Source organism: Leptodactylus fuscus, chromosome 4, assembly GCF_031893055.1.
Source record: "Leptodactylus fuscus isolate aLepFus1 chromosome 4, aLepFus1.hap2, whole genome shotgun sequence".
In the NCBI taxonomy this organism is placed as follows: Eukaryota; Metazoa; Chordata; class Amphibia; order Anura; family Leptodactylidae; genus Leptodactylus; species Leptodactylus fuscus.
This window is the reverse complement of record NC_134268.1, coordinates 101,392,480-101,418,506: the sequence shown is the minus strand read 5'-3', so window position 1 is coordinate 101,418,506 and position 26,027 is coordinate 101,392,480. Positions and strand designations below refer to the sequence as shown.

Sequence of the window (26,027 nt, the reverse complement as noted above, 5' to 3'; positions counted from 1 at the left end):
ATGTTTGGATGAAGTAGACCGATGGGACCTTACTTCTTGTAGGTGTGCGATGCGGAGTTCTGCCTTATCTCTGGCGTTTTTCACTGCGGCATCTTTCGTTTGGAATAGGTTCTCCCTCTCAGTTAGCTCTGCTATAGCATCATCAAAATCAGCGTTACTCAGGAATGTGACGTATTTTGCAGACAGTCGCTGATGGCGTTCATAGGCGGCAGATAAGCGGTTTAGTGTGGTGACCAATTTTGCTGCGTCACTGTCATGGCGTGAGAGCGCTGCTATATAGTGTTCAGTTCTTCGCCATAATTCATCAAGATTATCACAGAACTCTTCTTTAGTTATTTCAAAGTTCTCTCTAATCTTTTGCGTGGGTTTACTGACACGTTTTAATCGCTCAATTTGTACATCCTGAAACATGGAGTCTGTTTCCTGCACATCTGAGTCCCTGATAGCAGGATGCACTGTCCCAGATGCAGTGACAGGGGAATCCACATAGCTCCTTGTGGACATGGTACCTTTGTGTGGAAAATGTCAATAAAGATGGCGCTTTCCCTTATTTCACTGTGGTGAGGAGAACATGTGCTCAAGATGGAGGACAGCTTTGAGCTCTCCTGCAGGCTGTGTGGCGTGCTGCAGATTATGCTGTATTCTCACTGTGCTTGCTTGCAGGCTGTCTGTAGATCCTGCAGGAGCTGCAGATATAGCTTGTTTTAACTAGAAAGTTGTGTTTTGACTATTCTGCCACAGATGCATGTTAGAGAAATCTCTGAAGATGTGAGATTGTAATTCCTGTATGTAAGCTAATGGCAGATAGCAGAACGCGCTGACATTTCATTCCCTGCGTTCCCAGGTTGCATGTGGAGAGATGCAATGGAGTTGCTTCAGGTAGTTTATTTGTCTTTACCTTGAGAGATGATATGCCATACGGTCAAAACACAATTCCTTTCTCAGTTCTACAAGATGGTTGCTCAGTGGTTACAGACTGAATAACACATACCCAGGAAGAAGATGCAACAAGAAGGGAGGAGTAACAGAAACAGAGAATTATGGGAGAAAACTACTTAAAGAGCCCTTCACACATTATCAATGTCTATGCACCAGCATTGCACAAGATATGTAAAAACACTGTATGAAAGTCAAACAATCAAGCATGAATGATACAATATGAACAAGAATCATTACTTCAGCAATACCCCTGCTGTAACAGCATACTAGCAACATTAATTGCTCAGGAACGTTGTGGGCTAGAGGAGAGATTCCAACTGTGCTACAACCAGTGGAGTGGCAGCTAATAATTGTTTTAAAGAGATGGACTTGAAAGGCCCTCTTTAACAACCAGTTGTCGGTAACCTGTTGTCGGGAATGAACACTCGTCAACAATCACCTGATAAACAAGTGTTTTGTTGTCAATCAGCACTTGCTCAGAAATATCTTTATGTCTAATAGGGCCTATAGAATATGTTCAGACAAAGTGGAATGGTCACAGATTTTCAAACTGGACTAAGTAATCTCTAAAGTTTTATTTGTCTGCCAAATACAATTAACGGGGGCATATTACATACTAATTTGAGATAGTGATTTGCTTATTTATTTTATTAATTTTTTTGTATTTTTAAAATAACTGGAAATACTTATTTGTTACGGTTTAACTTAAGAGCAATAAATAACTAGTAGCATGCTACACTTTATCGTACATACACATCTCCTATACAGTGTGAACAGATATTCTCTCTGATATAAAACCGATGATAACCTTTAGTGGGCAGCACATAAAGGGCTATTGTCTAAAATGGCCTAATCAGCTGGCTGGCAAACTTACAGATCATCTCCCATTGTGATGACACAAATAGTTAACTGCACAATGAGGAGCTAGAAATGGATAACACCATTGAGATAAATGGTGAAATCATCAGATTAAACCAAACTGTTCTGCTGCGGTACAATTATCACACCTAGGATGGATCCTACAGTTCTTTGCTCTTGAAAATCATTACAAGAGGATTTAATTACAGATTACTACATGCAAATAGGAAATCAGCCAGAAACATAGACAAGCAAATACTGTATATATTTCAAATACAATGTCAATCAAGAGAACTAAATCTATGTTTTGAAAGACCATTTTAGGCATTGTGTTATTCCTAGTTCAGTGCTTGAGCAGTGGTTAAGATGCAGGGATTCTCTTTTTTTGTGTTCTATGAATCCTCAAGTCATGCCCCGCCAACTCAAGCCTAGGCGTAACATAGTCTACCTTAGAACAAGTCATCAATATTAGTCGTTCAAAGCAGCATCAGCACTCAGTTGCAGAGGCCGGTGATGTCACTTTCATTGGTCATATAGCCGGTTTACAGCTCAGTTCAATTCAAAGAAAAGAGGCCAAGCTGCAATACCAAGCTAGTTGCTACACAAGGCATAACTGCATTTAGTAAGCAGTATAGCGGTAGCAGTGCTCAACACTTCAGTCTCTCCAAACAGCTGATCAGTGGAGGTGCAAATGTCAGATCCCTGCCATTGAGTCTGACAATCTCAAACACAATCCTAACATAACCATATTCCCAACTAAAAACAGAATATACACTCAGGTAATCGGGAAACATTTTTTCTAGAAAGACATATTTACTGAACTGAAAAAAACAGAATATCAATTGACCGTATAAGACATCAATTTCAGGACAATTAGGGTTCAACCTCAGCAACCCCTTCGATCAGCTGTTTCAAGGATCCGTGGCACTCAGGGATGCCCTGCAACCTATTCATTGTTGACATCTATCTTCTTGCATGTCATCTTCTTAGTAGGAGCTTTGGACATTTCAAGTAGACCGTGTAAAAGAAGTTAGTGTAGCACAGTAGCTCAGAGGTTAGCACTGTAGCCTAGCAGCACTGATGTCTCAGGTTCAAATCTGACCAAGGACAACCAAGGATCAGCATGGAGTTTATATGTTCTCCCTGTGTTGTTGTGGGTTTCCGCCAGGTACTCCGAAACATAAAACATATCTGTAGAAGAAAACTGGTTTCTTAACACTGTGCAAGTTCTTACAGAGTTTTCCTTATCAAAGCAGCAGCCTGATCCTGTGATGAGGCGGCAGGTAGGTTCTATACTACCAACAGACAATGGGAAGGAGATGGGTATAAATGTGGCACATCTTTGACACATATCCCTTTCCAGGACCAAAGATTCACATCATTGTTCCTTCTGCACCCCACATCTGAAAGTTGGCATCACTTATACCTGAAATCTATGCCAGTTTGTGACTGGCGTAGACTACAATTCCAGCACAGAGCTCCTGAATTACTAAGAAGCTGGAGCTGTCACCAAGCTTTTCTCAACCCAATATGGCATGTAAATGATTAAAAACTTAATGAATTCTCATGATCACCGGCAGCTCCCTCTCCCCTTGTCTCTTTGTGTATGTGTCACAGTCTAACAATATATTCATCAGATGTTCCTTCGAATGTTCCATAATATTGCACAGCCACATCTGTATCTGGAATCTATAGGCCTCCTAGATTAATTCAAAGCATACGCCTCTACACATGTCAAATAGACTACAAATCACACAACAACAGATGCGGAAAACATTGCTAATAGCTTCTAATAAAAATCAATTCTGCTTACATACCAGGACTTTGTTTTCAACTTTATCTCCCTTGATCTCAAGTTTCACTTTCTTCCTCACGGCAATCTTAATTTTTCTCCCAATAACATCCCGGATGCTTTCTAAAAAGAAAATTGAGAATAAGGAAACATGAATATTACCTTTCATAATAACATACTTAGACTTTAACAGGTCTTAAGTTGTGTTCCTTACCAAAATTATAACTTCAGTCATTTTATCTTTACTCATAGAAGTCCATGTAATCCTTTTAATGTAATAGAACCATAAATAGTATAGAAAAAGAATAATTAAAGGGGCTATCCAGGTGAAAAGCGGAGAATGGTGTAAAATAACAACAGGCGATACTCCATCAATCCCCAACATTTTTGTTTCAACAATTCAGGGGTCCGCAAGTGGTCTCAATTTCTGGCTACTTCTCAACACACAAGAAATAACTAGAGATGAGTGAGTAGTATTCGATCAAGTAGGTATTTAATCGAATACTACAGTATTTGAAATACTCGTACTCAGTCGAATACCACGCGATAAACGCAGTATAAATTCGATTCCCCTCCCACCTTCCCTGGCGCTTTTTTTTTTTTTTTTTTTTTACACCAATAACTATGCAGGAGAGGTGGGACAGGAACTAGGACAACGTAGGCATTAAAAAAAAACAAAAAAAAAAGAAAAAACCTTATACAGTAGAGATGAGCGAGTAGTGAAATATTCGAAATTCGATTCAAGTAGACCTCAATATTTGACTATTTGATCGAATACTACTCGCTCATCTCCAGAAATAGCCATTCGGTTAAAACAGCGGTGACCTACTTCAGTCAGTGACTGGTGGATTCCAATTTTCAGTGTGCAAGAGGAACCAAGAAGTAGAGACTGGTAAGGAACCCCTGAAGCATCGGAATAGGAGCAGCAGGGCCTCAGCAAAGCATCTCTAGTTTTAGTATTTCACACTTTTTTTAATTGTGTTAAAAAAATTTAAAACAATGAATGAAGCCTAACTTCTAGCACAGCATATATGGACAGTGTGTTAGCTTTTTACACTGTACATGTCTGCACTCCAGAGATTCCATATTTGTAGTAACAGTGCAGTAAATAGACATGACAGTTTAACAATCTGCATGTTATCACATTTATAGTTTTCCTATCTTCGAGTTTGATCTGTCCTCCTCTCTCCTCTACATCTACTTCCTGTTTTCCACCTTAGGTCAGCAGTGTGCTCTGAGCTGGTTCCTAAATTGCATGTTCCAAGAGGTGTGGAGGGCACTCCTTGTTTATATGATACGAAGTAGGGTCCCAACCCTTGATATCCACTAATAACAGACTTTGTATACAACACAATAGTTTAATGCAGACATGATTTTATCCACCAGTCATAGATATATGCATAGAGCAAAAAAGAAACATTTCGGTCAATATTTAGACCTTCATTGGACTATGTTGTTATAGAAGTAGTGGGTAATGGAGACACATTCTCCAATAAACCAGGGTAAGAGATTAGAAAGCAGCAAGAAAAGGCAGTCTATGAAGATTTTCCATTACACACAAACCCAAGAGCACCTGTGTGAGAATGGGCAGGACTGGATTATATTTACTATATACACATGATGTAGCTCTATTCATAGATTATTTCTACACGATTTAAAAGGGATTTCCAGGATTTTGATATCTTCACGTTGGCACCTATACAACCACTAATAACAGCTCCTTATATGGAAAGCCACTTAAAGGGGAATTCTAGTCACAGCAAGTTACCCTTGACCAAATTTTCAATGGAGCAATCAGCAAATTACTCCCTATCCTTTGGATAAGGAGTACTTTGTTGTAACCAGAATACCCCTGTAAATGGGAGCTGAGCTGCTCTAACCTGGTGCGGCCTCTACATAATGTGTGGAGCTAAGTCCCTCCAGTGATAAAAGCAATGGGTATGGACATAGGGTAATATATATGAAGAACTAGCTGTTACCCGCGACTTCGTCTGCGGTGATTGTAGAAGTGGGTATATACAGGCGCGGGTAAGGTTTTCGTACTGTGTATAAGGCATGGGATATGAAATGTAACTTTGTATCTTGTTTTTTCTGTAATTCAGAGAATACGTGAGACTTTTGTGTTGAAGTTAATTTGTATTTGAGCTGCTATACGGTGTTGTGAGAAACTTTACATAGTGACTTTGGGACAGAAGTATTTGAAGTTAACCCTTTCCCGCCGATGGCATTTTTAGATTTTCGTTTTTGACTCCCCTCCTTCTAAACCCCATAACTTTTTTATTTCTCCGCTCCCAGAGCCATATGAGGTCTTAATTTTTCCTGGGACAAATTTGTCTTCATGATGCCACCATTATTTATTCTATATAATGTACTGGAAAGCAGGGAAAAAATTCTGAATGGGGTGGATTTGAAGAAAAAATGCATTTCTGCGACATTCTTACGGGCTTTGGTTTTACGGCGTTCACTGTGCAACCAAATTGACATGTCCCCTGTATTCTGTGTTTCGTTACGATTCCGGGGATACCAAATTTATATGGTTTTATTTACTTAAATTTACTTACTTATATACCACTTTACTTACTTACTTATAAATTTACTTACTTATATGGTTTTATTTACTTAAAAAAATCCAAAACTGTGTTAAAAAATTATTTTTTGAAAAGTCGCCATATTCTGACAGCCGTAACTTTTTTATACGTGCGTGTACGGGGATGTATAGGGCGTCTTTTTTTGCGGGACCGGGTGTACTTTGTAGTTCTACCATTTTCGGGAAATGTTTTTGCTTTGATCACTTTTTATTAAATTTTTTATCAGAATCAAAACAGTGAAAAAATGGCGGTTTGGCACTTTTGACCATTTTTCCCGCTATGGCGTTTACCGAACAGGAAAAATATTTGTATATCTTTGTAGAGCGGGCGATTTCGGACGCGGGGATACCTAACATGTATGTGTTTAACAGTATTTAACTACTTTTATATGTGTTCTAGGGAAAGGGGGGAGATTTGAATTTTTAATCCTTTTTATTTATTTTTTTTATATTTGTTTTACTTTTTGTAAACTTTTTTTTTTTGCATTTATTAGACCACCTAGGGGTATTGACATGGGTAGGCGGTGTCGCGGATTGTCAAAGCGGTGGGGTCCGCAAACATGGCTGCTCTGGAGCGTTAAAGAGAGCCTCCTGGAGTATCGTTAAGGTGAGGGGCAAAGTGGTAAAGTATATGTATATGAGATTGTGTGGGGTTAGGGGCGAGGCTGTAGAGGGCAATATGAATTTTGTTGCTTGCTATGGTCCAAAGTGTGTGAGATTGCAGAGATGGTGGTGTGAGTTTGGGTTTTGTGGGGGTCCTAGCACAAACGTATGTGCGCTACTGTGACGAAAAGTAGCCTATTGCGCAATCGGGTGTATTAACTATGTTTGTGGAAAATTTCAGCCAAATCGGTGGAGCGGTTTTTCCGTGATTGAGGAACAAACATCCGAACATCCAAACTCACAAACCCACAAACTTTCACATTTATAATATTAATAGGATGGCATATTATACTTCAGTCTTCATATACCCGCTGTCGGCACAAGAACACCTGATTAATGAGGAGGTGCACTCTGCCTCATAAATGTCGGGACTCCTCCTCAGGGTCCTGACCTGGTGTAAACTGCCATATATTATTTAACATCTAATGTAACTTCCAGGGCATCTTCGCTTTCATGAAAGTGATGTAGGAGATGGAAAAACGACACCTACAACAGTTATTGTTGCAACTGATGTTTATAAGTCACAAAACCCAAACTTTGCGGTTTTAACGTCAGATATCTGACTAAAAATCATTAATAAATATGCTCCATTGAAATCAATGTATGTATGTTTTTCACAAAATCAAATATTCCGACAAGCACAAAAGCATAACTTGAAACTCCGGGGGCCCCAAAGCAAAGTCAGTACTGAGACCCTCACTTACCACGTGCTATCTACAGTATAATACTCGTGTCTTCTTATGTTGCAGAGAGACCTTTGGGCCCCTCAGTCTCCAGCGTGTGGTGGAGATTGCTACCTCTGCACCCCTATATATAAACCCATGGATAGGTCAGTATAAAACAAGCTGTTCTATCTACCAGTATGTGATTACCATTTCACATTCTAGATTCAATATACTGTCAGGGTCTGGGGTTGCTAGGTGGGGTGACATGGACGCACAAGTCCAGTTTCTTTAGTCCAAAACAAAGGTAGAGTTTATTTTCACTCAAAAAGGTAGTGCAGCAACAAAAGGAAACAATACAAAAATAAAAACCTGCCCGGCTAGGCTCTAACTAAACATAGAATAGGTTACCTCACCTAGAATAACAGAAATCAAGAGCCAGTAGAATCACTCAGAACACAACTCCAAAAATATGACCTCTCTGTTGGCTCTCCAGCCAAGCTCTGCCCAAAGTCTGCTGCTGGATCTGGCTTCGTAAGCCTCCTTTTATGAGCAGACTCTCTGCAGCTGAGTTGCTGCCGGAACAGCCTCAAAGTGTGGACTGGAGGGGGGTGGAATGACAGGTCCCACTACCAACCCACCTGCCATTCCTAAAAATTCAGCCCAATACTGAGCATTTACCAAAATCCTCAGCAGACGAAAGTTGTCTGCTGAGAACAAACATTCCTTCTGGAGTTTTCTCATCTCACCCACCTTAGTAGTCTGGGTGAGATGTACACCCCCTCCATTACCTGACCAGCCATCGGCTTACAATACATATGCAAGGATATTGTACATACTTTGCATAGGTCCTAAAGTTTTATTCTGTATTATAACTCAGAGCTGCGATCACAATTTTAGCGGCTGCTATGGAAACCAACTAAAAAGCTTTATAGTCAAATGCATACAAAATGGACCTCTTGTAGTAGCAAGTAGTTTGTACAGACATTGAGCCAGCAAGGAATGCTAGGAAATTTTAGCTCTGAGGCTTGCAAAATTGTAGGTGTAACACTATACTATTATAGAGAATGTAGGTTATATATGTTGTTCGAGATAGTCAACACAGTACATGAATACTATACATGTATATTACAAAATGTTCAAAGACTGCCTTATACGGACATAACTTTTGCATAAATGCTTACTGTTAAGTTAATAGCACTGTAATAAGAAAACAGAAAAGTAGTTTTCAAAGAATTATTGAAATTCAGAGCTTTATTAAAAGGTTGGTAAATGATACGTTGAAGACTAGTCAGAATAAGTCAGCATAGGACAACACAACATCAAGGTTCAGTTATGACCCACATCTTCTACTCGATGTGGTTTCACGGCCAGGTCTATCAAGGGCACACCACTTAATGGATGAAAGAGTCCATGTAATAATAAAGCAATAAGCCAGGTCTCTGTATAGAACAGATGTAACTACTGAGAGTTTGGTGTAGTGTATTGTACATAAAGTCCATGTAAAGCAGGCTGATGAGTTTCCAAACAGTGCATTTGACTGTCATCTTTGTGTCGTAGAACTCCTAGGGCTCCCGGGACTAAATCAGTACAAAATATATTTCCACGGACTTAAAGGGGTATTCCCACCTCACATACTCATCAGTCTTTACTGCTGTAAAATCTTCTTTCTTCCTGGTTTCTTGCATCATTTGGTGGGCGGGGTTTCACATGCAACCTGTCGTTTAGCTCCGCCCACCCATATTGGACTATGAAGTACAGGCAGCAGCAACTCCATTCTGTGTTACATACAGAGACTGCCTGTCTCTGCCATAATGAACACAATTGAATTAGCTAGCCTGAGAACTGGGAGAACAGAAGAAATGAAAGCAGCTCCTCTCCCCTATCTGATAGCAGGAAGCTAGGTCATGTGGTGCAGACACAGGAATAGCTAGATACACAGGCTCGCTCCCTGCACTTAGCCCCTCCTCCCTGAGAGCAGCAGATACATCACTTGACTCATGAGCAGCTAGGTCAGGGCTGTGGCCTCAATGAATTGAATAAAGTAAACTAGTGGACAAACAAAGCAGTTTTGCTGAAGCAGTGTATTTAGGAAAAGTCTTACATCCACATTAACAAGCAGTATAGATAGGATCCTTGTGATGGGACAACCCCTTTAAGGACAAAGCTATCTTGGCCTTTGTCTTATTAATAACAGTCCTTTTCTTGGTGTAATTTGACCATTAATATGGACTACTTTAGATAGATTCGCCAGTGCAGTGAATAAAACAGTTACAGCAGACAAGGGTAGAAAAGAGTAGCATAGTACCCGTAACTAACACAGTACCTGGGGATCATGGCATCAGCTGTGTGGCAGCTCTGCATAAATAAACTGAGATATACAAGAGCTGCAATAGCTAGATTTTACAGTCCCTGTAGAAAACTTCTTTGCAGAACACTGCAGGTAAAATGGTTTCATGACTGCAAGAAAATTTCTCAGATCACAGATCCTGATGACAGCTACTCCTGCATATGTACTTACTCAAGGAAAACAATAAGGAGCTCGAAGTAAAGCTTAAAAGGGGTTTTCCCCATGAAAGATATTTGTGGCATGTCCATGATAGATGCGGGTAACTGAGGTGGGGCTCGCAGGTATCTTTAAAATGAACTCATCCTTCCCCCTGCCTCTGTGGCCTTGGTCTTACCTGACTGTGGCCTTGTGTAGAAGACTGTCCTTAATGGTTGGGCATAGAAGTGAATGGAAGTGATGGAAGCAGCCAAAAATCAGTATACTCATTGCTTCGGTAACCCACATTCACTTCTGATGGAGTTATGAAAATATAGCTCAGAATCTTACAGCCCACCATCGATGACTGGGAAGTCACAGTCAAGTAAGAACTGGGGCATGGAGGGCTAAGGTGGGTTATTTTAGAGATAGTTTGTTCACAGCTCAGTCCCATCCCACACCTATGTGACTGATGAACGTGACATCACATGACCTGTGAAACATCTACAATCTCAAACCTCTGATCCTCGAATGTCGGACACCAGCTTATCTTCCATAGATCTTAAGGATAGGTCATCAATTGATAAAGCCTGGAAAACACCTTTAATAAGTCTGTACACATTCTTAAATCAGTTGCCTCAGTAATGAAGTTAGGATTTCACTACTGAGAATGTATTATTAGGATAGGCTCCATGCATTTTCATGAAGGTGCTGCATACTTTGACTCCATGCACCAAAAAATGAAATCACTCCAGCTAAGAGCTGGCAAAAATGTGTTTTCGGCATAAATGATATTTTAAAGGGAATCTGTCATCCAGTAGCCGTAGTAGAAGCCGCATGCTACTGCACATGCGCCCAGGCCATTTTTTTTATATCAGTGTCAGTTCGCGAGCGCCGGAGGAGGACATCGGAGGAAGAAGAGGCGTGGATGAAGAAGAAGACAAACCCTGAATGCCATATGAATATGTATGATCATATTCTTTTTTTAGGGTATTATTTTAAAACGGGGGGGGTACTTTCATATAACATTTACGGGTCCTGAATAGCCTTTTTAAAGGCTATTCACGCATATGTGGGGCTCTATCAGCATGATTTTGCTGATAGAGCCCCTTTAAGCTAAGCATTGGGTTTTTTTTTTTTTTTTTTATTATTTCATTTTATTTTATTTTTTTTAAAGGAAAAGAGTGGCAGACAATTCTGAAAGGCATGCAAGCATTACTGGGAGCTGCCCTGCCCTGGTACAGCTGTTCTTCTGGGGTCCCAAGGATAATGCTGGGTTTTTCCCGTAATTTTTAATGTGTTACCTATCCTGATCCATGAATAAGCTTTACAGGATGCTTCTGATGCCTGTACTATACTCAACACAGGCCTGGAGGGAATTTGTTCTGGTCACTGTATAGTGACTGAGTGCTGGTACAGCAGCTCAGATCCCAAGGATAGGCCAGAAATTAAAAATTCATGGACAACCCCTTTAACAGATTTCCACCATTATGTTTGGTATTGCAGATTAGTCCTATATTCACTTCAAGAGTATGAGCATTAGCTATAGAAAGTGCATTGGTAGCAGTCGCTACGAGACCCGGGACCCCCAGGGGGCCCAAAGGTCTCTGTCACATAAAAGATATGGCTTTGCTAAATGACATAAGATAGGTAGAGGCCTCATTACAGATTATTTCAAGTTACACCTCTGCTCAAGAGAAAAATATTTAAGCCTTGAGCTTTAGAGGCTAGTCACCAGTCACCGTGGGCTTATAGCTTTTTTTCTGTCTTAAACAGAAGTTAATCAGAGGAGGAACTGAGATAAGACATTTGAGATACTGGTTCTAAAGCCACCATACAGTTTACATAGCAGTCAGATGAAAACTTGTCCAACTCCCTCATCCAGTTGCATGTTTGGCTTAGCTAAGGCTGCAGTCACACTAGCGTTGTGTGACCGTTCGGGGACTCAGTCCTCCATTCCACTTAAAATATGTGGAGAGAAATGTCCTGTAAACAGGGCTTTTCTCTCTGCCGATTTGAGCCGGAAACCCTGCCAGATCCACAAGTTTCCCTAATATCTGCCATCAGTCAGGAGGCCTCCATGCACATTACATAATAACCCTGCCCCATCATTTGGTTTGGCTTATACACGTTACACATCTAATATGTATGGACAGCATTAGGCGACATGCACATGACTGTGTTCATGTGCCTGGGCTGTGATAAAATGGCATGATCACATCTGTGTGTCACCCAAGCCTCCATGGACCCATTCACTTCATATAGTGAACCCACATCCCAAAACAGACCTGTCCTGAGTTTTACCCCAGACTCACTGCTGCATACACGGGCCTCTGATAATACATGGGTATGAGCATGGGGCCACAGAGACAAAGGGTCGGTGTGTTAGCCGTGGAAAACTTTGACCGCGCACAAACACTTACGTATGACACATAATTTACATGATCTCTTGAACAAATTCCTGAAGAAATCCCTATTCCCGCAGAATGTAAACTAGAGAACCTGTTACTTTTGAGCTTTATAAGTAAGGTCAATAACCTTCAAGTAGCAAATTTTGAATAATGATTCCAACATCAACATACAAAGTCATATTGGGAAAAGTTTACTATTACAATATCAACCTTCCCCCCATAAACAGCACCCATCCCACCCTTTTGTTTCTCCAGATGATAAAGGGCATTAACATCAATTCAGCCTTAAATAGGAACTTTCATCAGATCGAGCACATGCAGTTTTATATACTGCTGGAAAACTGACAGTGCGCTGAATTCAGAGCACTATCGGCTTTCCCGATCTCTGCCCCGGGTAAAGCGCTATCGGTCCCGGTACCGTAGCGCTTTAGTGTCAGAAGGGCGTTTCTAACAGTTAGCCAGGGACGCCCTTCTGCCCAGCAGCGCCTATCGCGCTGTACTGTGGAGCGGGGAGGAACGCCCCCTCCCTCTCCTGATGATACTTGTCTATGGACGAGCTGTGGGAGCAGAGGGAGGGGGCTTCCTCCCCACTCACACTGTACAGCGCGATAGGCGCTGCTGGGCAGAAGGGCGTCCCTGGCTAAGTGTCAGAAACGCCCTTCTGACTGTAAAGCGCTACGGTACCGGGACCGATAGCGCTTTACCCAGGGCACAGATCGGGAAAGCCGATAGTGCGCTGAATTCAGCGCACTGTCAGCTTTCCAGCAGTATATAGAACTGCCTGTGCCCAAATCGGTGAAAGGTCCTCTTTAACTCTGAAGAAAATCTTTTTCGATAAGGTAGCGCCAATGTACAAACCTGTTGTGCGTAATGGAACAATTGACTCTGCCTCTGGCTTTTAACATGTGCCCTTCTCAGTCGTTCCCTTCTACTATGTAGCCAATATAAGGCACTGCTGTACAAGATGTGCTGTATTTGCAACACAGAATTTCAAAGGAGGGGATACAAAGGAGTAACAAAAATACGTAATAAGAATATTGCATGAATAGAATTATGGTAACATTACGTGCACCATTAATTGGAGAGAAAATGTGTATGAATCACACAGAAACAAGAGAGTATTGACACACCACTGCCATAAATATTGAGTTAGATGCAGACACAACATTTGTATTGATCCCTCTGTTTCAGCCTTAAGGCTACATTCACATCTGCATTGGAGTCTCCATCGCAGTGTGCGTCCAAAATTGCCAGATGAAAATGTCCTGCAAGTCTGACTTTTTCATCTGTCGTTTTACGTTTAAAAGATGGACACCCAATGGATCCTATTATAGTTAGTGGGATTTTGTTGAGTTCCATATGAGACCACAGTTGTAGCAGTCCACTTATCCGTTGTTCGGGTGCTCTGATCGACCAGAACAATGGATAGGCTGAAGCTAGTGTGAACCTAGCTTAACATCACGATGGTTGAATGCATGAGATTTACTGTAAGTGGGTTGTCCAGATTTTTATTTTTTTATTTTTAAATTTGGCATGGGAAGGATATTGCATTAAAAGGAAATATAATCCCCCTTAAAGCCCAGTGCTATTCAGCAGTAGCATCACATACATCATTAGTCAAACACTAGCCTCAATAGTCATACACTATACAGGCAAGCATCGCTGCAAAAGACAGTGACTGGCTATAGTAATTTCAGGAAGGACTTACATGACATCATTACAGGACTGAAAGAGAAATATATTTAGTAGGATTATATGTCATTTCCTTACTTTATACCAGGTCATAGACACAGTACAGTACACTAACATACTTAGATCACTGTGGGTGGGGTATTATGGTTCTTTAACTCATTCTTGTAAGTGACATTTTTCAATTTTTTTGTTTTTGACTTCCTGCCTTCCAAACCACATAACTTTTTTTTTTTTTTTTTTTTCCAATCACAGAGCCATACGAGGGCTTACTGTTTGCAGGATCAATTGTTCTTCACAATGGTACATTTATTATTCTGTACAATATACTGGAAAGCTTGCAAAAAACAGAATGGGGTGGAAATAGAGAAAAAGTGCATTTGTGCGACTTAAAGAGGACCTTTCACCAGTTTTGGGCACATGCAGTGTTATATACTGCCAGAAAGCCGACAGTGCGCTGATTTCAGCGCACTGTCGGCTTTCCCGATCCGTGCCCGGTGTAAAGAGCTTAAGGTGCCGGTACCGTAGTGCTCTATAGTCAGAAGGGCGTTTCTGACCATTAGCCAGAGACGTCCTTCTGCCTCGCGGCGCCAATCGCGCTGTGCTGTGGAGCGGGGAGGAACTCCCCCCTCCCTCTCCTGATAATACTCGTCTATGGACGAGCTGTGTGAGCAGAGGGAGGGGGCGTTCCTCCCCGCTCCACAGCACAGCGCGATTGGCGCCGCGAGGCAGAAGGACGTCTCTGGCTAATGGTCAGAAACGCCCTTCTGACCATAGAGCACTACGGTACCGGCACCGTAAGCTCTTTACATCGGGCACGGATCGGGAAAGCCGACAGTGCGCTGAAATCAGCGCACTGTCGGCTTTCTGGCAGTATATAACACTGCATGTGCCCAAAAGTGGTGAAAGGTCCTCTTTAATTACAGGCTTTGTTTTTACAGGATTCACTCTACTTTCAAAGTGACATGTCATCTGTATTCTATATTTCAGTAAGATTTTGAGGATACCAATTTTAGTTTTATTTAGTCACCATATTCTAACACCTGTAACCTTTTTATATTTCCGTGTATGGTGATGCACAGGGCGTCTTTTTTTTTTTTTTTTTTTTTGCGGGGCCAGATGTACTTTTTATTTACATCTGCTTTGATTGCTTATTTAAATTTTTATCAGAGTTAAATATTTTAGAAGATTGTGGATCAGGTGTTTTAGACATAGGGATACCTAATATGTATGTGTTTCACAGTAATTTTAAACTTTTATATGTATTCTACAGAAAGGGGGTGATTTGAACTTTTAATTCTTTAGATTTTTTAAAATATATAAAACCTAAAGGAGGTATAACATCATATTACACCCATGTGCTCAAGGTCTAAGGCTAGATGCACACAAAAGTGGTGCAAAATGGCCATGAAAAATGATCGGCAATACACTTTAGTTTTCACTGCCATGTGATTTTAGCATTAGGCTCCTATATAACAATCAGCCATAACATAACCTTTCATGTGAAATTAATAACACGGATTATCTCATGACCATGGCACCTGTCAAGAGGTGGGATATATTAGAAAGCAAACAAATAGACAGTTCTTTAAGTTGGTGTGTTGGGAGCAGAAAAACGGACAACTGTAGTCATATACCTTTAACAAGAGTCAAATTGTGAGATATAGATGTATGGCTCATAGCAACTCTGAAACAAAAATTTTTGTAGTTTTTTTTTTTCAAAATTCAGTGTTTGGTAACCACAGAAAGAAATTCTGTGAATTAACAATAGGATTATGGGTTTATTGATGCCCATAGGGAGTGAAGGCAAACCTGACTGGTCCAATACCACAGATGAGCTGCTCCAGCACAAAGTGCTGAAAAACATAAAGATGTCTATACCAGAATTGCGTCAGAACATACAGTTAACCTCAGGTTGCTGGTTATAGGTTTATGCAACCACAGACTGGTCAGAATACCTATTAGGACTCCTGTAAACAGCCGAAAATGCCTACAATGAGCATCATTAGGACTTGACCTCAGAGCAATGGAAGCAGGTGGCCTGGCTTGAAGAATCACATTTTATTTAACATCATGTGGTTGTAAAGTGTGTTTACTTCACAACCTGGGGAAGAAATAGCACCTGAAGGGGTAACATAATGCTCAGGGCAACATTCTACAGAGAAACCTTGGGACTTCCCCCTTATAGTACTGGTATTCCCTAATGCCAGTGGTTTATTTCAGAAGGACAATGCACCCTGTTATATTGCAAAGATTCTTTAGCAGTGGTTTAAAGAACTTAAAGACTTTACCATATTGACTCAACCTCCAAATTCTCTAGATCTCAATAAAGTAGGGCATCTGTAGGACGTGCTGCCAAGACAAGTCCAGTCCAGTCCACAGAGACCTCACATTGCAAACTGTAAATATCTGCTACTAACATCTTGGTGCCAGGTACCACAGTCAGGGACAGTCTGGGTTTTATTACAACTGATTGGTATAAATCCAGGTCTTTTGGTTGGCTATTTGCGTGTAAATATTGGATTGTCATCATTTGAAATGGTCCAAGTACTACCTTATCTGCCTGCTGCCACTCACCTCTACAATGGAACCGAACAAAAAAAAATCCTCAATCTGGCCATTCTATTTTCACCCCTATGTAAAAGCCCATTTACACTGGGCTATTGAAGTCAAGATGTTTCTAACCATTGGTAACAATAGTTTGCAGGAACTAAAACATTAGGGTAGAACTAAAACATTAGGGGAGAAATTTATTAAGACTGGTATTTCCTATACCAGTCTTAATAAAGGCCTCGACTGGTGCCATCTGCACCTGAATTATCAAGAGGCTCCAGCCTCCTAATAAATGAGGCGCACACCCCTGTGCCAGAATAGAATACTATGCCCGGAAAGGAACTGGCGTAGATTTGTTTCATTCACACCAGTTTGGTTCTAAATGGTTAATAAATATATCAATCCAAAGCATTCCTGTCCACTTCTGTAGAAAGTGACAGCCAAGCCACTGAACAGGGAATGTGGTGCATATTTGGTGCAAGAAAAGGCCTTGTACCAAAGATGCACCATATTATCACCTATCTACACCAGAAAACTTGTATCAGTTGGAATAATAAATTGCCCCCAGTGATATTTAGGCAATACAGCTACACAGTATTCTATTTATAAGGTGGTTTAAATAGGACCTTTCATCAGATTGGGCACAGGCAGTTCTATATACTGCTGGAAAGCCGACAGTGCGCTGAATTCAGCACACTATCAACTTTCCCGATCTGTTCCCCAGGTAAAGTGCTATCGGTCCTGGTACCGTAGCGCCTTACAGTCAGAAGGGCGTTTCTGACAGTCTGTCAGGTACGTCCTTCTCCACAGCAGCACCTATCGCGCTGTACAGTGTGAACGGGGAGGAACGTCCCCTCCCTCTGCTCGTCCATAGACGAGTATTATCAGGAGGGGAGGGGGCGTTCCGCCCCGCTCACACTGTACAGCGCCATAGGCGCTGCTGTGGAGAAGGACGTACCTGACTGACTGTCAGAAACGCCCTTCTGACTGTAAGGCGCTACGGTACCAGGACCGATAGCGCTTTACCCGGGGCACAGATTGGCAAAGCCGACCGTGCGCTGAATTCAGTACACTGTCAGCTTTCCAGCAGTATACAGAACTGCCTATGCTCAATCTGATGAAAGGTCCTCTTTAACCCTCAGAGATTAAACATTTATGATTGGGTTCTAACAGTGCATCTATATTGAAAAAAAATGCATGCGTTTTTTAATCTGACACCAATTGAAATAAATGAGAGTTGGGAGGAGTATTTTGAGGTGGATTCTGCCTCAAATATCCAACTGCAAAGAACTCAGTGTGAGCCTACCCTAAAGTTCCTGAGCCCAGATACCACTGAACCTCCTCATGTTTTCATCCTGGTTTTAATATGCAAAAATCATAAAAACCAAAAGTGTTTTCCACATGCAGACTTTAAAAGCGGTAGGCCACTTTCAGACCAATATTGACAAACACATGTACAAAAAAAGATATATAATTTTCCAATGTACTTTCTGTATCAATTCCTCACGGTTTTCTACATCTCTGCTCGCTGTCATTCATTCTGTTACTTCTAGTGGATAAAACTCTGACCATGGTCATGTGATTTACGGTCCATGGTCATGTGATGAGCACACAGGTGCTGCTCGTTACAGTCACAGCACAATAACCAGACATCTGCCTGGTAATCAGCTGTGCACCTGTGTGCTCATCACATGACCATGGACCGTAAATCACATGACCATGGTCAGAGTTTTATCCACTAGAAGTAACAGAATGAATGACAGCAAGCAGAGATGTAGAAAACAGTGAGGAATTGATACAGAAAGTATATTGGAAAATTGTATATCTTTTTATTGCACATTTGTTTGTCAATGTAATCATAATTTGTCACAGGTCAGCCACCAGTGAATTCACAGTCGCTAGCCCTCCGAGATTTAACCTGGTAGGTTCCTAGCATTAAGGCTCGTGCACACGGAGTTAACGCGAGCGTATTTTAGCATAAAAACGTTTTTTTACACGTGTAAAAGATTTCATTGAAGTCAATGGGAGTGTTATTTTTACACGTGTATTCTATACAGGTGTTTTATGCTATAATACGCTCACGTTAACTGCATGTGCATGAGCCCTTATGGCCAGTTGCAGACAACTGTGTTGCAACCGGATGTCTGTGAATTAAAAGCACGGGGGATGTTCCCCGTGTGCCACCCTCGCTCAGACCATGCTTCTGTGGCTCCTTTCTTTAAATAAATAGGAGCCACCGAAGAAATAGCCGAAAAATAGGAGCTGTTCTATATTTTGCGACAAGGACTGTCTGCCCCCACACACAGGACCACGAAATTCATGGTCGTGTATACAGGCCCATTCAAATGAAAGGGGCAGTGTGCTATCCGAGAAATACACGGCCACACTAAACACGGCAACCGACCTTAGGCTAAACCTAAGGCGGCATTCACACGAAGTAACGCGGCGCTGATTCTGGCACGATAACTCACGTACGAATCAGCACTGCAAAACAGAATCCCATTGACTTCAATGGGTTCCGTTTAACGTGCGTAACACATTGATTCTGTTTTGCAGTGCTGATTCTTACGCGCGTTATCGTGCCAGAATCAGTACAGAGTTACTCCGTGTGAATGCCGCTTAAATTCACACAACTAAGTTTCACCTGTGAAACTCTGTCCATGTGTTGCAGATTTTCTGGCCTGAACAGTAGTCCAGGAGAGCAACTCCTAGCATTAGGGTAAGTTCACACGGGTTTTTTTGGACCGGAACCTGAGATGGAAGCCGCCTCAGGTTCCGGTCCAAAAAATGGGTAGCCGCGACTGAATGCATCAGCATCCAGTCGTGCACTCTGCTCCGGATTAGGCCCAATGAATGGACCTAGTCGGGAGGAGGGAGTGTCCTCAGGCCGAATCGCGAGGCAAAACGGCCTGAAGAATGAGAATCTCGCCTCTCCACCTGACCGGCTCCCATTGATTTCAATGGGAGCCATCTTTTTGATCAGGATTTTGAGGCAAATACGGCCTCAAAATCCTGACCAAAAAAACTCTGTGTGAACTTACCCTTATAGTTATCTATGATGTTAGGAGGCCCTCCCTTTCACTGACATACAAAATCTGCAATAATAAATTTTGCCACTCAGTGTTCTGCTAATCAAGTGGTTCAGCCTTCACAGATCAAGCATTTAAGGCTGTGGCCATACATTGTGTTTTTGCTGAAACACTGCATGCATTTTTCAAAAATACAAACATATATATATATATATATGTGTTAAAGACTTTTTTGTTGTTGTTTTTTTTAGCAAAAACACAGTTTGAACTCAGCCTTAAATGTTTGATCTCTGAGGGTCAAACCACATGATCAGTAGTATATTGTGCAGAGCACCACCGCTCAACCAAGTCCAAGTGAAATTACCAAAGCTGCAGCGAACACTAGAATTCCTGTAAGGCTGGCACCTCTACCGATCATACACTGATGACATGACCTGGCCTTAGAGTAAGGTGTCAATCTTTTAGTTTTTTTAAAATCCCCTTAAGAAGCTGGACAACGTTCAGCCAAACAAGGTGGTATATGGATTAGCTAACCGCTGTCATCACATAAACAGACCATATGCTGTTACTATACAGGAGGTCTCTACTAAAGGGGTCTGCCCCTGGGTAAGCTAATAGACAATCAGATATGGCAATATGACATCATTGTCTGGTAAGATTTTACAACCTCATTACTGTGCTTTTTGACAAATAACTTACTGTGACAACAAAAATAGAGCAGTCAAGTAAGGTATTGTGACATCAACAAGTGGGTTGTAGTCAAATGAACTGCTGTAACATCACCATTGTGTGAGGGGAGCTGATGTGACATCACAGGTGTATGTTGTTGTGACATCACAAATAGGTGTCAGTCTGGTAAGTTATTGTGACATTACAGGTGGGTTTTAGTAAGGTATTCTACACTGGGGTGGGCATCTGTATAAACACCAGGGTGGGCATAACATATATGCCATCAAATTAGCAGATGAGAGCCAGGGAGTCTGTGCATATGTACTTTTACAGGGGTCCTCCGTTTATGGTCTTTGCCCAGTCCACGTATAGAAAAATTACTGAGTAAGAGACAATACTGGTAGGGCATATACCTTAAAGAGAATTGCATCTGTGATACTCCTAACGTAAAATTTTAATTTACAACAAGAAAAGCAAATATCACAAGGCAAACGTCTGCTCTTACCTACTGCAGCAAACACAGATTTTAGCACTGTACGGCTGGCATGAAATGCGTTGGCATAAGCAGCAGGTACCATAGATTAAACAATGCAGCGTACAGTACCTTACTACATAATCCTACTGAAAAATTCTGACCATACATGTGAAAATGTATATCCAATACAGGGACCTTTTAGAGCCTATGGGCCCAGCTAGTCATTTAAAGGAGTTCTCTACTTTTAATATTTTTGCTCCTCTATAATCAGTAGATTCACATTCCCAGCTATTAATGGCTATGAAAATCCATAAAATCAAAAGCCATTGGAGCTGAAAGGGTGCAGATGTAAGGACCTCTGAGTCAGGCAATTAATGGGGGCGCTGTTTCCCACTAATATCATTTTCTGACATTCTTACAGCATATGATAAGGGGAACCCTTACAACATAAATACTATTTATTATATGACGGGGGGTTATCTTGGCAATGCCTCAAAATCACCAGCAATAAATGATTGTCCATCAGAAAGCAATATGCCCCTATATGAGGAGGGGGCACCTATATAAAGTGTAGCCTCCACCTGCAGTCTCCTCACTGCCTAGAATCCCCATTAGGGCTGGAGCTATGGACAGAAATCCATTCTCTCCCCCCCAATAAAGTGGCTGCCCTCCCCCTGTGGGTGTACAGTGCTGTCAATACATCAGCTCTGGCCCCACAGACAGGTCTCCGCGTACTCTGGACAGCCACGCCCACTCCATTAACCCGCGCCGTGCCGAATGGCCGCTGTCACCTGCAGGGCAGCACAAGGTGATTCTGCCATCTCCATAGAGGAGCGCTTACCCTGTAATTCTTTGGGCACCTCGGAGCTCTCTTCTGTCATTTTGCCCCTCTTGTGGGTGAAGGTACCAGGCAGTGAGGTCCACACAAATCAGCAGCACAACGTCCACCACAACAACAACGTGCTGCTGCTGTCACTCCGACTGCGGGCTGAGGTGACTGCTACTGTCCATGCCCACCGCGGCTGCCCTCCATGCCCACAGCTCCAGGTTACTCCGATACAACAGGAAATAAACGTATCCCGGCTGAGAAATCCCTTGCACTGACTACTAAGGGGGAGAGGCTTAAAGAGACAGGGAGAGGGGGTGGGGTGTGAATGGAGATAGGAGGAGGGGAGGCTGATAACAGCAGCTCTCTGTCTTTTCCCTCAAGCCTTACATTTCTCAGGCATTTCACCTCCCTAGCCGCCTCCTTCTGCTCTGGCAGACATGAAGCAAGCCGCAGCCACCAGGACTGGTTATCTGATACACAGCAAGGGCACAGGAGGCAAGAACATATGGCACCTCTATGAGGAGAGGCACAGGGTGACCCAGGCTGCCCACAGCACACCCTGGCAGGGCCCAGCACAGCCTCAACTTGGGGTCTTTATCACAACAAATGCTTTTATGTTTGTTTATGTAAGACCCCCCGATCAGGGTAATATGGTATTAGACAGGACACAGCAAAAACACCACACAGAATGCCCACATAAAAATACTGCACACTAGTGCTGCCTCAGAGGCTAACATGGCGCTCCTGGGCCTCAGTACAAAATGTATTCCAACTATAATGTATCATTTATAACGCTGGTCTCCTCACATTGGTAAGAGACGCCTTATGGGCCACCTAAGGGTATGTTCACATAGACTTTTATGCGGGCTAATTCTGAGACAGAATTTCAACACATGTCTTCCAAATCTCCCATTAATTTCAATGGTAGTTGGGAGCAGATTTTTTCCTCTAGCACAGAGGTAGGGAACCTTGGCTCTCCACCTGTTGTAAAACTACAACTCCCAGCATGCATATATAGGGAGTACATACTGTATACTTCAACCTTCTGCTCAATTCCCAACTGACTTTGGCTCAAAAAAATGCAGAAATATCTGCAACAAAAAAAAGATTTGTTTCTGCAATGTGGGGCCACAGCCTAAGGGGGAGTTCACACGGAGTAACGTGCTGCAAAATCACGGCCGCAAAATAACGCCGCGTATACGATCCCGGCTCCCATTGAAATCAACGGGAGCGTATACGGCGCTCAAAGTCTCACACGCCGTATATGTGCCACATCACGCGGCACGTTACTCCGTGTGAACTCCCCCTAAGGCGGAATTCACACGGTGTAAAGTGGCGCGCAATCTGGCACGTATACACGTGTCAGCAGTTTGTGCGCTCAAAAAGATCCCATTGATTTCAATGGGAGTTACGATCATATACGGATCGTAATTTTGCAAAATTAAAGGCGCAAAATTACACGCCATATACGATCGTAACTCCCATTGAAATCAATGGGATCTTTTTGAGCGCACAAACTGCTGACACGCGTATACGTGCTAGATTGCGCGCCACTTTACACCGTGTGAACTCCCCCTAAGGTGCATTCACACGGAGGAAAATGGCGCTGAATTTGGTGTGGAATCTGAGTCAAATTCAGTGCTGAAAAAAAATCCTCCCATTGAAGTCATTGGGAGGCTTTTTTTCAGCACTGAATCTGACACGGATTCCACACCAAATTCAGCGCTATTTTCCTCCGTGTGAATGCAGCTAAGGCTCCTGAGCCCAGATTAATACTACAACCCCTCAAGTTATGCCTCTGGTTTTCTTATGTGAAATCACTGTGCACCAAAGGTGTTTTCTGCAGCTTATATGCAGATTTTCAACTTTTGTTTTCAATGTTTACATTACACAATATATGGATATAATATGTATATATCCCAGCAACTTTGCTGTAACCATGATTTGCCACAGGTTAGTCGCCAGTGAATTTGCTGTAGCTAGCCCTTTTGCCTAGTGCATCCCTAGCCTTAAAGGGGTTGTCCAGGATAGTACATTCAATTACTAGGATAGATCATCAATATTAAGGATTCTCACCTGCTGTTCTCAGCAGCCACTATCCTTTTTCCGTATAGTGGATGTGCTGAGTTATTGCCGTGACTTGTCTAGGAGCAAATCGGTAAATTGGGTATCAGCAATCTTCGGGCCTCTAGCTAACAGAAGTGACTGGAGCATGCTGGGAGTTGTAGTTTCAGCTGGAGGACTGGTGATTGCTGAACCCTGGCTTAAAGAGGACCTTTCACCTTTCAGCACACTATCGGCTTTCACATTTTGTTACCCCAGTGAAGAACTATCGGTTTCGGTACCGTAGCTCTTCACTGTCAGAAGGGCCCTTCCTCACAGTAGCGTTCCAAACAGCTCAGCGTCATGACTGAAACTCCCTTCTGACAGTGAAGAGCTACGGTACCGGCACTGATAGCTCTTCACCGGGGGCACAGAACGTGAAAACCAATAGTGCGCTCAATTCAGCACACTGTCGGCTTCCTAGCAGTGCATAAAACCGCATGTGCCCCAGGGGGTGAAAGGGCCTCTTTAAATGACTTTGAGTCATTGGTCTAACACTGCAAAATCAAAAGGTTTAGTAATGTTAAGTCATGGGTTTGAGATAAAAAAAAAAAACACACAGAACGGGATACTACACATCAAATTGAGTTAGGCCTAGACTGGCCAAAAGATGTGAACTCAAAAAATTTGCCAACAAACATGTTTACTGTTTTAACTTTAAAACGTTCTTTAACCTTACAATTTTTAAAATGCTGCAGAATATGTTGGCACTACATAAATAAAATGTATTATTATTATTTTAACTAAGTACTAAATGTTTTTGAAGCAATAAGGGAGCCTTCACACAGAGTTACGCTGCGCTCATTCTGAACGTAAAAACACGATCAGAATGAGCACGTAAAAAGCAGCTCCAATTGACTTGAATGGGAGCCGGCATACATGTGCGCTCCCCATTGAAATACGTGCTCCCCATACGCGCGTAATACATTGAAAGCGATAGGGGAAAAAGCCTCCCGTTGATTTCAATGGGGAGTGCACGTATGTCGGCTCCCATTCAAGTCAATGGGAGCTGCTTTTTACACGCTCATTCTGAATGTGTTTTTACGTTCAGAATGAGTGCAGCGTAACTCCGTGTGAAGGCTCCCTAACAGTTTTGAGCTCTGTATTATTTGAGTAAGTGACTCTAAAAAGTTATAGAGCACTTAACAGAACTGCCATTCTCTTACGTGCATTGACACCTTTACGGTCCACTCACACGGAGTAAACGCGCTCATTTTGGCAAAATACACGTGTAAAAATAAGACTCCCATTGATTTCAGTTACATTTTACACGTGTATTTTGACGTGGTTTTTGACGTGGTTTTTTTTACACGTGTAAAAAAATGTCGTTAGTCAATGAGAGTCTTATGTTTACACGTGTATTTTTCACACGTGTATTTTGCCAAAATGAGCGCGCGTTTACTCCGTGTGAATGGACCTTTATTAGGCTCGAGCTACTCCGCAATGTGCTGTGTATCAAAAAGTCCCACAGAAGTTGCGCAACTTGGTACGACCAAAATCCAGCATTTTTCTGCAACGGTTACATAGCAATTTGCATGATGTTACTTGTTACAAGACACCTTTACATTTTTAGCAATATTTATTACTGGGCATTTGATCGCAGGAACCCCCAATAATCAGCAGAATAGGGACTCACAAGTTCTATGTGTGCTCAATATGAATAGTGTAACAGTGCTCATCCAAGGCCACAGCTTTATTTACTTATATGGGCCTGCCAGATCCCCCATCCTGGCATACCTATGGAAATGAAGTGGTGGCCACATGTGCATAACTGCATTCACATAGAGGACCTTATAAAGTTGAAAGAAAAAGATAAGGAGGGTGCTGAGAGAAGTGATGAACCAGAGATGTCTGGGAGGCAAATATCTTCATATAATTCATAACTGGGCTGGATGAAGTAGTATAGGGAGAATGGTTGGCTGCTGTTGTAGTCCAACCTTGCTAAGGAAAAACGAGTTGTGTGTTTGGACTTGTTTGGTTGGAGCACTGCCTGTATTTCAGAAAACATCTGTCCCTTTTTGTTGAGGAGTTGGTTACGTAGAAATTATCCCCTTTCCGCTGAATGTTCTTTTCCTTGATCATACTGTAGCATAAGGAAACTGGACAATGTTGGCCTGGGCTAGTCTAATACTGATGGCCATGTCATCATTTAAAGTCACTAAGATCACTGAATCTTACCATTCTAATGTGGATTCATACTAAAACTTATCCACAGAAAAACTGTTTACTTAAATTTATGCTACACTCTAGTCATGTGTCTCATTGTCGTGCAGGTTAGCTCTA

At 42.0% G+C, this 26,027-nt stretch overlaps 1 protein-coding gene across 3 annotated transcripts in view; it reads right to left on the bottom strand.

The window, feature by feature from the left end:
* The window catches only part of CARMIL1 (capping protein regulator and myosin 1 linker 1), a 260,007-nt gene extending 238,088 nt beyond the window's left edge, over nt 1-21,919 (bottom strand). For all 3 annotated transcript variants that reach the window (XM_075270894.1, XM_075270895.1, XM_075270896.1), the window contains exons 1-2: nt 21,654-21,919; nt 3,615-3,712 (exon numbers count right to left, since the gene is read on the bottom strand). In XM_075270894.1, the coding sequence (XP_075126995.1) occupies nt 3,615-3,712; nt 21,654-21,693 (138 nt within the window). In that variant the 5' untranslated portion in view covers nt 21,694-21,919. The remainder of the gene's footprint in view (nt 1-3,614; nt 3,713-21,653) is intronic.
* Nucleotides 21,920-26,027: the final 4,108 nt, after the last annotated feature.